Source organism: Somniosus microcephalus, chromosome 6 (assembly GCF_052327205.1).
Source record: "Somniosus microcephalus isolate GS21.2 chromosome 6, FLI_Smic_1.0, whole genome shotgun sequence".
NCBI classification, from domain to species: domain Eukaryota; kingdom Metazoa; phylum Chordata; class Chondrichthyes; order Squaliformes; family Somniosidae; genus Somniosus; species Somniosus microcephalus.
The window spans coordinates 159,297,756-159,314,816 of record NC_140992.1 but is presented as its reverse complement, the minus strand read 5'-3'; the positions used below and the strand labels follow the sequence as shown (position 1 = coordinate 159,314,816).

Here is a 17,061-nt window from a genome sequence, read left to right as displayed (position 1 = left end):
ACCCAGCAGTATCAACAACACCAAAGACTACGAGTTGAACTTATACAAAGTAGGCTTTTATTGACTAAGAACTGGAGCATGCCTCTGCTAGTGGATCCATCCTAAGAGCTCCCGGGGGAAGGGTGGTGAGTCACCTTTATACCCGGGCTTAGGGGTGGAGCCAGGGGCGGAGACATGCCCGGACCTGTACAGAGTTAACAGTGGTTTACCACACTGGGGGAGATGGTTTCTCAGGAATGCAGCAAGAGCCAAGTCCGTGGCACTACAAGTGGCTCAGCTGCACAGGAGGGGAGGAAGAAAGGAAGAAGAGTGGGAGAGCAATAGTGATAAGGGAGCCATAGTAGGGGTGATGCACAGCCAAATATAGAGGGGGGGGAAAAACAAGTCAACCTGGAAGGCAGAGCAAATATGTAATGGCACAAGGGAGTATGGCAAGGCTGGATGGCATTTATTTTAATGCAAGGAGTCTTGCAAGTAAGGCAGATGAATTGAAGGTGTGGATGAACACATCGGAGTATGATATTGTTGCTATCACAGAGACATAGTTGAGGGAGGGGCAGGACTGGTAGCTCAATATTTCAGTGTATAGAATCTTCAGGTGAGACAGAGGGGGTGTAAAAAGGAGTGGGTGTTGCAATTTTAATCAAGGAATCAATTAATGCTGTAAGGAGGGATGATATCTTAGTAGGTTCCTCTAATGCCATATGGGTAGAACTTAAAAACAAAAAGGTGCCAAGCACTTTGCTGGGAGTGTACTATAGGCCCCCAAACAGTCAGGGGAGATAGAGGAACAGATATGTAGGCAAATCTCAAGTGTATAAATAATAGGGTAATAATAGTGGGGGATTTCAACTTCCCCAATATTAACTGGGATAATCAGAGTGTGAAAGGCTTAGAGGGTGTGGAATTCTTAAAGTGCATCCAAGAGTGTTTTTTGAGCCAGCATGTAGAATGTCCTACGAAAGGGGGCGGTACTGGACCTAATTCTAGGGAATGTAGCCGGGCAAGTGGTAGAAGTGTCAGTAGGAGAGCACTTTGGTGGCAGTGACCATAATTCGGTGAGATTTAAGGTAGTCATGGAAAAGGACAAAGATGGACTGGAAATAAAGGTTCTAAATTGGGGAAGGCTGATTTTTAATATGATAAGGCAGGATCTGGCCAAAGTGGACTGGGATCAGCTACTTGTAGGAAAATCCACATCAGAGAAGTGGGAGTCTTTCAGGAAGGAAATAGTGTGCAACGCCAACATGTTCCTGTAAAAGTCAAGGGTGGGATCAACCAGCCCAGGGAACCCTGGATGTCAAGGGATATACGAGAATGGATTAGGAAAAAAAGGGAGGCTTTTGGCAGATACAAAGGACTAAAGACAGAGGAAGCCCTAGAGGAGCATAGAAAGTGCAGGGGGGTAATTAAAAAAGAAATTAGGAGAGCGAAGAGGGGGCATGAAAAAACGCTGGCGGGCAAAATAAAGGAAAATCCCAAGGTGTTTTTATAAGTATATTAAGGGCTAGAGGATAAGCAGGGAAGGAGTAGGGCCCATTAGGGACCAAAGTGGCAATCTGTGTGTAGAGCCGGAAGATGTGGGTGAGGTTTTAAATGAATATTTTGCATCTGTGTTCACTATGGAGAAGGACGAAGTAGGCATAGAAATCAGGCAGGGGGATTGTGATATACTTGAAGACATTTAGGATTGAGGGAGGAGGTAATAGCGGTTTTAGCGGGCTTAAAAGTAGATAAATCCCCAGGCCCAGACAAGATGTAACCCAGGCTGCTGTGTGAGGCAAGGGAGGTGATTGCAGGGGCTCTGACACATTTTCAGAACCTCTCTGGCCACAGGGGAGGTGCCAGAGGACTGGAGAACAGCTAATGTAGTACCATTATTCAATAAGGGTAGTAGGGATAAACCAGGGAATTACAGGCCAGTGAGCCTAACATCAGTGGTAGGGATATTATTGGAAAAATTTCTGAGGGACAGAATTAGTCTCCACTTGGAGAGGCAAGGATTAATCAAGGATAGTCAGCATAGCTTTGTCAGGGGGAGATCATGTCTAACCAATTTGATTGAATTTTTTGAGGGGGTGACTAGGTGTGTGGATGAAGGTAGTGCAGTTGATGTAGTCTACATGGTCTTCAGTAAGGCTTTTGACAAAGTCCCAAATGGGAGACTGGTCAAGAAGGTGAGAGCCCATGGGATCCAGGGCAATTTGGCACATTGGATCCAAAATTGGCTTAGTTGCAAGAGGGTGATGGTCGAAGGTTGTTTTTGTGAAGCCTGTGTCCAGTGGTGTACTGCAGGGATCGGTGCTGGGTTCTTTGCTGTTTGTAGTGTACATTAATGATTTTAGATATGAATTTAGGAGGTATGATCAGTAAGGTCGCAGATGACATGAAAATTGGTGGAGTGGTAAATAGTGAGGAGGGAAGCCTCAGGCTACAGGACGATATGTGGTTAGATGGGCAGAACAGTGGCAAATGGAATTTAACCCTGAAAAGTGTGGGGTGATGCATTTTGGGAGGACTAACAAGGCAAGGGAATACACAATGAATGGTAGGACCCTAGGAAGGACAGAGGATCAGAAGGACCTTGGTGTGCATGTACATAGATCCCTGAAGGCAGCAGGACAGGTAGATAAGGTGGTTAAAAAGGCATATGGGATACTTGCCCTCATTAGCCGAGGCATAGAATATAAGGGCAGGGAGGTTAAGATGGAGCTGTACAAAACGCTAGTTAGGCCACAGCTGGCATATTGTGTGCAGTTCTAGTCGCCACACTATAGGAAGGATGTGATTGTATTGGAGAGGGTGCAGAGGAGAGTCACCAGGATGTTGCCTGGGGCTGGAGCGCTTCAGCTATGAAGAGAGACTGGACAGGCTAGGGTTGTTTTCCTTAGAGCAGAGAAGGCTGATGGTAGACCTGATTGAGGTGTACAAAATTATGAGGGGCATAGATAGAAAGGAACTTTTCCCCTTAGTAGAGGGGTCAATAACCAGGGGGCATAGTTTCAAAGTAAGGGGCAGGAGGTTTAGAGGGGATTTGAGGAAAAACTTTTTCACCCAGAGGGTGGTTGGAATCTGGAACTCACTGCCTGAAAGGGTGGTAGAGGCAGGAACCCTCACAACATTCAAGAAGCAGTTCAATGAGCATTTGAAATGCCATAGCATACAAGGCTACGGACCAAGTGCTGGAAAATGGGATTAGAATAGACAGGGCTTGATGGCTGGCGCGGACATGATGGGCGGAAGGGCCTCTTTCTGTGCTGTCTAACTCTGACTCTCCCCTGTGCCCTCTCCCCTGTGCCTTGTGCCCTGTGCCCTCAGGCTCCCAGTAGATCAATACCCTGTTCCTGCTCCTGGCCCAGACTCGCTGCTGATTCTGGAACTCTGCCATTTCCACAATTTTACATTTCCTGGAATGTTCCAGATTGTTTTTGCTCAGACTGAAGAATATTTTTAGGAGCCACAGTTCCTGAGGAAAGTGTGTGGAATTGTGCGACTTTCTGTTTTCACTGTTACACCACATGTTGCCTGATGCCTCTGCCCCCCTGCTTCACAAATTAAAGTCAGAGCCCTGGGAGCAGACAGTGGCTTCAGACTGGAACCAGCTCGAAAGCACAGCCCATCGGAGTCTGGGATTGGCTCCAGGATTGGGGATGGCATTGGCTCCTAACCCAACAGCCCAGGTTCCACCTCCAGTCCTTGCACTTCACCTAACCTCAGCCAGCTCCCGTTCTCTGCTCCTGCTCACGGTCCCTACTGCTGTTACCTGTTCCCAATCCCTGCTCCTGTTCTCGCTCCCCATCCCCGTTCCCGCTCCCTGCTTCCCATTCCCAATTCCTGCTCCCCTTTCCCTGTTCCCCCATCCTCCTCCCTGCTCCCACTGCCAATCTCTGTTCCCAATTCCTGCTCCACTTTGACTGCTCCCCCACCCTCCTCCCACTCCTTTCTCCCGAATGGGGAGAAAGACTTGCATTCATAATGTGCCTTTCACGACATCAGGATGTCCCAATGAGCTTTACAGGAGTCACTGATGTAATGTAGGAAATGCGACAGCCAATTTGTGCACAGCAAGCTCCCACCAGCAGCAATGTGATCATCACAAGCTAATCTGCTATTATTGATGTTGGTTGAGGGATAAATATTGGCCAGGAAACCAGAGAGAACACCCCTGCTCTTCTTCAAAATAATGCCGCGGGATATTTTATTCTCGTCTGAAAGCAGAGGGGGCCTCGGTTTAACGTCTCATCTGAAAGATGGCACCTCCGACAGTGCAACACTCCCTCTGTACAGCACTGGGAGCGTCAGCCAGGATTACGTGCTCAACTTCAACCCACGAACTATTGACTCAGAGGACATCAGCATCTCTCCCTGTCCTCAAACAACTTATCTCCATTTCAAACTCTCCATCACAATGTCTTCCTGTAATTTCCACCGACAGATACATTGCTAACTTGCCCTTTCTGTCTGTTACACAACCACATCACCACACAGCACCACAGTGCCATGTTCATCGATTCTTGTTCAAATCCCATTGCACCAACCTACTGAGACCACACTGGCCAAAGTCGCCAGTGCAATCCCTCCTGATCCTGGAGAGCGATCCCATCTGACCATGGAGAGCTATTCCAAATGAAGATGAACCTCACCAACATAACTAGTCATTCCAGCCACTTCCCAATGCCCTCCTCTGAGGTCCATGATAGCTGAATGATTCCAATCCAACTTGTGTTAGAAATCAGGGGTGTCCAAAATGTATGTGGTTATGTGGATAAAATTGTGATGCAAATAATGCTGTGTTTACAGGATGGTATTAGAACCGGAGATGACAAAATCTCTTCAGACTATTAGGAAAAACTAGGTAGATGCTTCGAATCTGCCTGTGTTTTGGATCTCTGCAGATGTTGTAGCATTCTGCAGTGGGACGGTCATATATAATCTCATTTCCAAGCTAACTATCTGCTGTTTTCATGTTAGGATTTCAACTTTGTTTATGTATCTCTAATTGGACCAGCTAAGGCTCAATGACTAAGCTTCTTCTATTATTACAAATAACCATAAGTTAATTAGTATAAAAAGACATAGAATAAAAGGAATTTAGGGCAGTTAAGGTATCCATCTCAGGATGGAGCAGTTTGTTATATGAAAGTGAGATAATGACCGGCTGAAGCAGAACACCTCTGGCTTGGGCCTCATGATTGAAAGGGTACCAGGCCAGGCCTAGAAGCAATTGTACCAGGGTGGATAGGGACCAGGGAGATAAGACACGGATTCCATAGGAAGAAATTCAGAATGATTAAACAATAAGACAAATTGGCTGAGGTCATGAGACCCCATTAGGGGAGGGCTTGCATCCAAAAACTGAGACACAACTCGACGCCCCATTGGGTACTAGGGTCAGTCCGATAAGGTCCGGTATCAGCTACTTGTCACGGTGGTATGTTTTGCTGTATTGCCAGTGTGCTATAATCCGTCCTGAACTCCGATTAAACACACTATACCCACCATTTTGATTTGCATTTGATCCTATTTACCAGAAACGTGCGAATCGCTATAGTTGTCCCAGATCAAACAGCACATTCACTGCAGTGTCTTCACATTCTCAGTGTAGAGTGAATGGAGCCTCAATGTAGTGCGCACGGAGACTGATGAAGTTCAATTAGATGCGGTCTCTTTCCCTTCTCTCTCTCTATTCTAGCCCTGACCGTGAGCTGTGAGTATCTGAGGCCAGGCCCAGGATGGGTGGTAATGCCTGGGGTTGCTGTGTTGCTGATCTCACTGAGTTCTAGGATTGGAGGCTGACAGTGTCCCTGCTGGGGAAGTGAAAGCTGCAGCTGGGGATCTTCACTTTCACTTTAAGCTGCAGCGAGCTTCTCCATTCTTGGTTATTGCTCCATTTATAACTGGCTGTTTCTCTGCTTTTCTCAGAGTGTGTCCGTGATTCGGTGAATGAGGGGAACATGTAATAGAGAAACGCAGAATCGGATCACCTCAGAAACCTCAGCAAATCGCTGTCTGTGCCTCTCTGGCACTTCTCACACAGACGCCTCTTCAGGAGCTCAAATCTCTCGCTTCGAACGGTTAGCAAGGCACCGGATCCACCCCGGTTTGTGCAGAGCGGCTGCCCTCAACTCGGTAGGCAGAGGGGTGTTGGAACTGATCGCAGTGCCCTGGGTTAGGCACCCCAGCCCAGGTCTCCGCTCCCCACACACACACGTGCCCACGCATGGGCTTCAGGTGGGGTTTGGCCAGCCTGCCCCCGGTCCCCGCTCCCTGCTCCTGATCGATATCCATTGATTCCTGCCATCAACCTGACAAACAGTATTACGATCGTAAACTCAAACCGTGCAGACTGCATCAGTACAGTCTAGGGGAGCGTGTGGGCTCGGCCTGTGCCGTCTGCATTCTGCGGTCAGCAATGTGACAATTGCCGTGTGATGTCTGCAGTCTGACGTTTAGTTGTCAGTCGTGACTCAGTGGGTAGCACTCGCCCAATATTCCCTCTAATATTTTACCAGTGTGGCCTCTTTAACGGGCTCTGCGGCCCATTCAAAATTCCGCGGATGCGAGGTTTTTCTATTTAAAAGCCGGTGAGCACAGCCGCACAACTTAAAGGGAACATTACACTCGCATCTGATTCAGGAGGTCATGTATTCAAGTCCCACTCCAGTGACCTGAGCCCCTAATGCAGGCTGACAGTGCAGCATTCCTGGGAGTGTCGGATGAGATATTAAACCGGCCCCGTCTTCCCCCTCAGGGGGATGTGAAAGATCCCATGGCACTATACAAAGAAGAGCAGGGGAGTTCTCCCCGTGTCCTGGCCAATATTTATCCTTCAATCAACATCACTAAAACAGATTTTCTAGTCATTATCTTATTGCAATTTGTGGGATTTTGCTATGCACAATTTGGCTGGTGCGTTTCCTACATTACAACAGTGCCTACACTTCACAAGCCCTTCATTGGCTGTAAAGCGCTTTGGGACGTGCTGAGGTGGTGAAAGGCGCTATGGAAATGCAAGTCTTTCTTCCTTTTCTACGTGCCCTGTTGTATTTTGAAGTTAAGCTCGTTGCCCGCTCAGAGCTGTGTTCCAGAGAGTGCTCAGTGCGGAATGGCCCAATGAGGAAGCTCCCTTCTCATCACTCGCCTTCCTCCTTCCCTCAGGCACAGAAGTTGTGAGATTGCCTGAGGGAAATGAGCTGACACTGTACTGAGAAACACAGGCCGGGGAAGTTCCCAGCTCATTCCATGCTGCTTAACCCAAGAACTCCCATTCACAGAACTACCTGTACTTCCCATTTCAGGCAACACGGGAATGACGGGGCGATTACACGGGAGAACTTCCATTGCTGCTGAATGGGGGAAGTTCCAGGAAACCTCCGTATTGCTGACTCTGTGCACTTTCATACGATATAAACCCATGGTGACCGTGAGGTGACAACTCACTCCTCACCCCGCACTCACTCGTCAACACTGAGCGCTTCCAACTTGGGGAAAGGACAAGATGAAGACAGTACTCTGCGTGGCTGCTGTTTTGGGAGCACTGCTTATCTGCTCTATCCAGGATGCTGCTGCTGCACCAGGTAAGAGATAGCTCCTTATTCCAATATTCTCCTAGAACCTGACAATGAACAAAACTGTTAAAAAACATGGTACAAACCCACTGCTGGTTTCCATGGACTGTTATTTATTAGCGCTCAGTGTATTGATTCCTCCTCACTCTGTTCAAAGGAAGCTCCGTACTGTGAAGCAGCAATTAGAATCATCCAATCACAGCACAAAAGGAGTCCATTCGGCCCATCGTGTCTGTGCCGGCTCTTTGAAAGAATAATCCAATAAGTCCCACACCCCTGCTCTTTCCCCGTGGCCTTGCAAATTTTTCACCAAGTATTTATCCAAACGCCTTTTGAAATGTATTATTGAATGTGTTTCCACCATCCTTTCAGGCAGTGCATTCCAGGTCACAGCAACTCGCTGCGCAAAGAAAATTCTCCTCATCTCCCCTCTGGTTATTTAGCCAATTATCTTCAATCTGTGTTCAATCGGGTTACCGACCCTTCTGCCTCTGGAAACAGTTTCTCCTTATTTACTCAATCATGATTTTGAACACCTCTATTAAATCTTTCCTCAACCTTCTCTGCTCTAAGGACAACAATAGCAAAATACTGTGGATGCTGGAAATCTGAAATAACAACAGAGAATTCTGTTGTAATTTCTAAGGAGAACAATCTCAGTTCCTCCAGTATCTCCACATAACTGAAGTCCCTCATCCCAGGAATCATTCCAGTAAATCTCCTCTGCACCTTGACTAAGGCCTTGACATCTTCCTAAAGTGTGGTGCCCTGAATTGGACACAATACTCCAGCTGAGGACTAACCAGTGATTTAGAAAGGTTCAGCATAACTGCCTTGCCTTGATTTATAAAGCCCAGGATCACACATGCTTTTAACATCGTGATCAATTTGTCCTGCCACCTTTAAAGACTTGTGTATGTGAACCCCTGGGTCTCTTTCTTCCTGCACCCCCTTTAAAATCGGAGATCCCAGAAACGGAAAGTGAATTTCAACACAGATAAGCGTGCGGTGTTACATTTTGGTGGGAAGAATAATGAAGCCACATACTCCTTGGAAAAAAGAGTTTCAATGGCGTAGAGGAGGAAAGGGATCTTGGGTACAGATACAGAGTTCACTAAAAGTAGTGACACAGGTTAATAAGGCCATGAAAAAGCAAACCAAGCACGAGTCCATTTTTAGAGGGATAGAATTGAAAAGCAGAGAAGTTCTGTTAAACTTGTATCACAGCTGGTTCGACCACACTTGGAGTACTGTGCAGAGTTGTAGTCTCCATATTTTAAAAGGAAAGACTGAAGAGGCTGGGGCTCTTTTCTCTAGAAAAGAGAAGACTGAGAGGTGACCTGATATAAGATTATGGAATGTTTTGATAGGCTAGATGTAGAGAAGATGGTTCCACTTGAGAGAGACCAAAATTAGGGGCCATCAATGTAAGATAGTCACTAATAAATCCAATAGAGGATTCAGTAGAAACTTCTTTACCCAGAGAGTTGTTAGAATGTGGAACTCGCTACCACAGAGTGATTGAGGCAAACAGAATAAATACACTTAAGGGGAGGCTAGATAAACACACGAGGGAGAAAGGAACAGCAGGGTATGTTGATGGGGTGAGATGAAGTAGGGTGGGAGGAGTTTCGTGAGGAGCATAAACACTGGCAATGGCCAGTTGGGCCGAAGGGCCTGTTTCTGTGCTGTGCGTTCTATGTAAATCTAAGTAACATTATCCTTCATGTTTTTACAATCAGTGAGTATCCTACTGTGATACCTCCAAGGTTTAACTGTGTCCATTCCTCCTGTAAGATTAGGATCACAGGCTCACACACATTACCCAACAGGGCTTTAGAAGTTGTAAGGCTTTTATTAGAGCTACAATTTTAAAGCATAATCAGATATTACATATGGTTTAAGCTGAGTATACTAGACATACAACCCGTGACAGTAGAAAGCGATCTACGACTTCCGAAGCAGAACGGACGGTTGGTTGGATGTCTGATGAAGCAGCGTGGAGGTCTTGGGTCAGCAAGTCTCTGCAGTCAGCGCATTAGTCATATCTGTTGATTCGTCCCCCAGGCTGTTGGTGTCGGAGTCCAGAACCAGGGGTCACAGTCTAAGGATAAGGGGTAGGCCATTTAGGACAGAAATGAGGAGGAATTTCTTCACCTAGAGTGGTGAACCTGTGGAATTCTCTACCACAGAAGGCAGTAGAGGCCAATACATTAAATATATTCAAGAAGGAGTTGGATATATTTCATAAGGCTAAAGGGATCAAGGGATATGGGGAGAAACCATGACCGGGTACTGAATTTGGATGATCAGCCATGATCGCATTGAATGGTGGAGCAGGCTCGAGGGGCTGAATGGCCTACTCCTATCTTCTATGTTTCTATGTTAGGCATAAGCCGGCATTGATCCACCTCAGAGGCTAAACTTAGTCAAGGTGTTAGGCCTGAGCCAGCATTGATTTCCACCTCAAAGAAGCCTTCGCCCCTCACTGTCTGATTCCCCCTCTCAGCCCTCTATTATAGTTATTTCGGTGGGCTGGTAATCACCTGGTGTCAATCATTTGATCCCCCATCCTATTGTCCAATTGTGAAGCGGGAAGGCAACCCTCGATGTCCCTTTCTACATGGCTGACGAGGCTTCCCTCATCTTTCTGAGGAATATTTTGTCAAGTTTCTTCAAGGGCATTTTATGCCTTCATGGCTCCTTATTATCTAGCAGGTGCTATCCTCCCTGTTTCCTTGCATTTTACGACCTTCTTATCATTTTGGTGTTTGTTAATTGGCCTTGCTGGCATTTCTGCTATCTGTTCCCAGCTGCATGTTGTCAGTCTCTGTTCTAAGAATTAAAACCCATCTTCAAATCTAACCGCTATTTCTTACACTCCCTCTCTCGCCAGCTGGCATCATTACATTCGAGTGCTGCGAGACATTTAAGACCACTCGTATTCCTCATAAAAGGCTTGCAAGCTACAAGACAACAACTGGCTGTTCCACTCCCGCTATCATGTAAGTGTTTAAACATGTTGTTTCCGAGTGTGCTTAAATCAAAGGTTTGGAGCTGGTGTCTGTGAATCTCCGATAATCACACCTCATTTCTCTTTCAGTTTTACAAACAAGCGGAATATGAAAATTTGCACTAAAGCTAGTGAGAAATGGGTTAAAACCGCAGTGCAATATCTGGAAAGGAGACTGAGGATTGAAGAGATTGAGAGAAGAAGGGATTGAAAACACAGCACCTTTAAACCATTTAAAATACCTGACTGTTGAAGTGGCACTTTATTCTGCTGGGTCAGAGACATAATGTAGAAGATGTTTCAGGACTGGCTCCACAAACCGATTCTCTGATCACTTGTAATTTTCCAGCTAATGTGATAATTAATACTAAAGATACTGGATGGTAACTAAGTTTCCCCAAGTCAACTACACTTGCTAAAAGTGACTAAAGCAAGCTTGTGTAAATATGGGTACAAGCCAATAAGAAACACTTGGGGAACAGTGTGTCTGAGATAGGGCAATATTCCATCGACTGACTTCCCACCTCAAGAACATTGAACTGGGGAAAGATCAGTGCAGACAATCTGTTCCGACATTTCACTGGTGTTTGTCCCTGTGAGGGGCCAGACACAGAGAGGGGGCCATAGACACTGGGAGGCGGGGGGGGCTGACACTGGGAGGAGTGTGTAGAGTCTGGGGGCACATCCCCGAGGACAGGGTCTTGGGGCACATCACGAGGACAGGGTCTGGGGGCACATCCCGAGGACGGTCTGGGGGCAGTTGCAGGAGTGGAAAATGGAGAATATTAAAATATAGTCAGAAGATCCTGAAAAGAAAGTGTCCAGATTGAGTGTAATGTGGCCCTTTGGGATCAGTTGGACAGATTGCCGTGACATCCAGTAATCCTGGGAATCGCTGGGCGCTGATTCCATTGATAATCTCTGTGCTTTGAATATTTACACCGCCACTTTCCTCATTGTTTTGCTTGTTTCTCAGCTCCTGATGTTTCTGAATTGAAAGTGTGGCTGTGAAATAAAGGAGGTTGTTGAAGAATGTGCCTGTTGTTGTCCGTCTGTGACCAGCTTCCTCCTTCATTTGTATTCCACAGACAAACACGTTCTCATTTCATCACACTATTCATCTCCGCGTTCATGCATTTAGCACTTTCTATTGATATTTACTGAGCAAGCTGATTGGCCGAGGCAGTGTGGATGGTGAGAAGGGAGTTATACCGCCTGACATACAATTACACAGATTGTACAGCACAGAAACAGGCCAGTTGGGCCCAAACCGGTGTTTATGCTCCACACAGGCCTCCTCTCACCACTCTTCATCGCACCCTATCGGTATAACCATCTATTCCTTCCTCCCTCATGTACTTATCTAGCCTCCCACTAAATGCATCTATGCTATTTACCTCAACTACTCCCTGTAGTAGCGAGTTCCACATTCTAACCACTCTCTGGGTGAAGAAGTGTCTCCTGAATTCATCATTGGATTTATTAGTGACTATTATATTTACGGTCCCTAGTTTTGACCCTATCAAACCCTTTCAGAATATAGAGACCAGAACCGTGCACAGTACTCCGAGTGTGGTCTAACCAAGGTTTGATACATGTCTAACATAATTTCTCAGCTTTTGAATTCGATTGTTCTTGTTCCTCTAGAAATGAACACCAGTGCTTTGATTATACTTTTAATGGTTTTGTGAAGCTGCATTGATACATTTAATGATTTGTGTTTCTAACTCTAGATCCCTTTATAGAATCATAGAATGATACAGCAAACAAGGAGGCCATTCGGCCCATTAATCCCACGTCCCTGCTCCTTCCCCATAGAGCTGCAAATGTTCCCCTCAAGTATTTATCCAATTCCCTTTGGACCGTTATTATAACATTGTGCCTCTGCTCCTGGTGCCAGGGTGGAGGACATCACTGAACGAGTGCAGAACATTTTGCGGGCAAAAGGGGAACTGCCAGAAGTTGTGGTCCATATGGGAACCAATGACAGAGGCAGGAAAAGAGATGAGGTCCGCCAGACAGTTTCAGGAGGAGGGTAGTCCAGGACCTCAAAGGTGGTAATCTCTGGATTCACCCAGTGCCACGTGCTAGTGAGTATAGGAACAGTAAGGCAAGGCAGGTTAATGCGTGGCTGGAGTAATGGTGCATCAGAGAAGATGAAGCATCAGATGGAGAAACAAGGTTCATCGAGAACTGGGAGAGACAAACTGCATTAGAATAAAGAGCAGTCCAGAAATAGGAGGGACCAGATAGAGCAGCAATGCTACGCAGACTAAGATGCGTTTGGAGAGCATGTACGTAAATGCATGGAGCGTGGTAAATAAGGTTGGTGAGCTGCAGGTATCGGTCGCCACATGGGACTGTGATTATAGTGGCAAGAACAGAGAGCTGGCTCAAAGAATGGGAGGATTGGGAACTGAATATTCCTGGCTACAGTAAGGTTCTTGGACATGACACCAACTTCTGACTGCAAATAATCTATTGAGGTCGACCGAGTCTCGACACAATGTCTTAAGCAATAGTCACACAGAGAAGTGAACGATATTACTCGGTTTCACAGAGAGCAGAGAATGCAACCTTCGTCGACTCTTTCATTCTTGTGTCTCTCTACGAAATGTAACGGAAAGTTTAATATCTTTATCGGGTTCAAAGAAGAGCAGAGGAGTTCTTCCTGGTCCTGGTCAATATACCTATATCTAAGAATGGAGCTAGAACATATCCAGAGAATTATAGACCAGTCAGCTTAACATCTGTGGTAGAAAAATAATGGAATCCCTACTAAAGGAGAGAATAGAATATTTAGAAACAAAAAGTATAATAATGAATAGTCAGTATGGATTTCAAAAGGGAAATCATGCTTGACTAACCTCACTGAATTTTTTGAAGAGGTAACAGAGAGAGTAGACAATGGTAATACAGTAGATGTAATTTATCTAGATTTTCATAAGGCCTTCAATAAGGTACCCCATAATAGACTAATGAATAAGGTCAGCGAATGCGGAGTCAGGGGACGAGTAGCAGAATGGATTGCTAGCTGGCTTCAGGACAGAAAGCAGAGCATAGGACTAAAGGGTAACTATTCACAGTGGCAGAAGGTGGGTAGTGGTGTTCCACAGGGATCAGTACACTACAGTGAGAGTCCATTCACACTGGGATTGACTCTCCGTGTAGTGCGAATGGACTCTTTTATTTACAGTAATCATCTGATGGCTTTTTAACATAAAACATCAAATTTCACCCAAGTGACTACCCTTGTGACTATTTGTGCAGGTACCAGACTTGGGCCCTGACAATAAATCCCCAAAAAACCAAAGTCCTTGTGTTCCAGCAAAGATCCAAACATCAGGGACCCAAAATAAATTTCACAGTAGGAACAACCAAAATTGAACAAACCACTAACTACACATACTTGGGCTTAAAAATCAGTTCTACGGGAAACTTCAAACTGGCTGTGAATGAACTGAAAGAGAAAGCAAGAAGGGCTTTCTATGCCATCAAAAAATCAATCCAAATAGAAATCCCAATTAGCATTAGGCTCAAAATTTTCAAATCAGTAATTGAACCAATTGCACTCTATGGCAGTGAGGTATGGGGACCGCTAACTCAACAAGAATTTGCAAAATGGGACAAACACCCAATTGAGATCCTACATGCAGAATTCTGTAAAAGTATCCTCCGGACTCAAAGGAAAACAGTAAACAATGCATGCAGGGCGGAACTAGGCCAATATCCATTAATAATCACTATCCAAAAAAGAGCCACCAAATTTTGGAATCACCTACAAATGAGCAATCCCCAATGCTATCACTACGACGCCCTGAAATGCCAAGAGCTGACCATAAAGAAGAATACCCTCAGTCAACTATTCCTGGGACTCAGTGAAGTAACTACTAACAATACTAACAATAACCAGCCCCAGGACAGTGACAGGGTAACACAAAGAATTCGACCCAACACAATCGTCGCTAAGCAAAAGGAAAAATATCTGACATATTGGGCAGAAACAACAAAAACCCAAAGCAAACTCAATTGCTACTTGGCCCTAAACAGACAATACAACATAGCTGATTAGCTGACCATGGTAAAGGATAACAAACTGAGAAGAACCTTGACAAGGTACAGACTTAGCGAACATAGCCTAGCGATCGAAAAAGGCAGACACAGGCAGACCAGGCTGCCAAGAGAGGACAGGATATGCTCGCACTGCAGTCAGGGAGTGGTGGAGACAGAGATGCACTTCCTCACAGCTTGTGGAAAATATCAGGGCATCAGGGAGAATTTCTACCAAAAATTCTCACAAATATGCCCTGATTTCAGAAATCTGAATGACAACCAAAAACTCCCATTCCTACTGGGAGAGGAGAGAAGCTGTATAACACTGGCGGCACGCTATGTTACAGCTTGCCATGAACAGAGAGCCAACCAGTAAACTAAGAAAAGAATATATATAAACAATGCGAAAGTATATTTATACACTCAGGGATATACCTGTTTATACACTGTATGAATAGAACTGCGTTTATGTGGTAAACCATAAATGTATTTTGATGCTTTGGCAACATAAGATGTAACTTATCATGCCAATAAAGCGATTTGAATTGTGAATTGTGAATTGTACTCCCCCTGTGGCTTCAGCAGATGTGGAGGCCCCTTGCTCACTTTCTTGCTGCTCCTGTCTCGACACCTTTGGCAGGTGTCCTCTGGGGTTGCGAACCTGTGAGGGCTCGGCAACAGTCTGCTGCTCCTGCGGCTGTGCAGGGGTTGAGATGCCGATCTCAGTTGGGTGTGGACTCTGGTGGGGCTCTGACCGAGGGCTCTGCAGTGGCATGGAAGTGTGAGCACTTGGAGAGGAGCCCCCACTTCCTTGATGTCTGCCACCAACTTCCCTCTCATGGGTCAGGTCCCCCTCAGCGCTTGTAACTGGCTTGAGAGCACCTTGCTGCACATCAGGGGGGCCATGGGGACCTGTATCTGCACTGGCTGTCCTACTCAGATGGACTTCCATGAAGGTCTGATTTCTTTGTTCAATAGATGACCACCGCTCCTCCAGAGATGTCATTCTATTCAGAACACTCACCATGTTTTCTGCACTCTAGCGACTTATCACCTCCACGGAGGTAGCCATCCTTTCTGTGTTCATGCGTTCATGCGCCAATGACTCCGCAAAGGCTCTGCTCATGTTCGCAATGGACTCCTCCATTCGCTCCACACACTCAGTGACCTTGGAGACAAAACCTGCCAGAGACTCCTGCATCTGTTCCTGGAGTTCCAGCACCGCTGATCTTATGGATGGACCCAGAGGCAGAGGGTCGACATGCAGCTGAGCCGAGCTGGCAGAGTCCTGCGCCCTCCGACTAGGACTCTCCACTGCTGTCCCTGTCTCCACAATCTGCTGATGCTCACTTGTGAGCTGTGATACACCAGGTGACAACACTACTCTATCTCGCGATGGTCCCACCGAGGTGTGAGTGTCTGTGCTGGTGCTGGGTGCGCTGAATTCTGCTGACGCTACGCCCTCAGAGGTTGCAGCTTCCCCTGAGGAGTCTGGATGCTCAGGCTCTTCCTTCTGGCTAGTGGGACGCGTGCTTGCGATGGTCCTGTAGGGGAGTAAAGGAAAGAGTCAGAGATGTGATGCCAAGGTTACATGCACATTGCATATTGCAGATGATCATAAGTCCATCTGTTAGAGCTTCAGAATCATTATCAGCGGCTCATGCAATGTCATTCAGAGAGATGGAAAACTATTCTGTCACCAGCTTGTTTGTGATGTGTCCATCTCCCACTTGGGAATCTTCCTCCACTCCCACGATCTCCAGGATCGCCTCCTCCCAGGTGGTGAGCTGGGCTACTGAGGGTGGCCCTACTCCTGTCCTCGCTCTTTCCCTTTTATTGTGAGCTCTCTTTTCCTGCAATGAGGGAGACAACTGGTGTTTGAGTGAGAATGAAGGGGTGAGTGTAGAGAATCCATAGCATAGATGCTTAGAAGGAGGCAAAGATGGAGTGAGATGGCTAGACCAAGGGCCCTCCCTGTCTGTTGCAAGTTGTAATTGCATCACAGTGATAGGGGGTGTGAGGGCTGCATAGTCAAATAGTTAGGTGAATGTGACCATAGAGAGAGAGGGAATGGGTAAGGGTGCTTGGATGTCAGTGTCAAGTGGGATGTGGAGGAAGAGATTGCTAAAGCTGAGTGCTGGTGAGGAGAGGCAATGGGGATCAGATTGAGGGTGATGGGAAATTCATACTCACTTTTCCAGTGCGCAGAAGGTCATGAAACCTCTACCTGCACTGAAGCCAGGTTCTCCGGGTTATTGACAAAGAGTTGACCTCCTCTGCCACCTGGATCCACACAGCCTTGGTTTGTTGGGGAGGTTTCTTCCTCCCTGAAGAAGGGAAGAGCACCTCTTTATTTGCTCTTGCTCACTCTACTAAAGCCTGCAGGGCAACGTCATCAAAGCGGGGTGCAGACCAAGGTCTCTGGCT

The 17,061-nt window shown here is 46.3% G+C and overlaps 2 protein-coding genes across 2 annotated transcripts in view; both read left to right on the top strand.

Moving 5' to 3' along the window:
• LOC147116141 (septin-7-like) overlaps positions 1–17,061 on the top strand; it is an 845,307-nt gene that overhangs the window by 549,674 nt on the left and 278,572 nt on the right. The gene's annotated exons all lie outside the window — the stretch shown is intronic.
• Positions 6,185–11,668, top strand: LOC147116144 (eotaxin-like). Its single transcript, XM_085990897.1, is given in 4 exon segments — positions 6,185–7,577; positions 10,465–10,573; positions 10,672–10,774; positions 10,777–11,668. Coding segments are annotated over 4 exon segments (324 nt in total). The 5' UTR covers positions 6,185–7,498; the 3' UTR covers positions 10,810–11,668.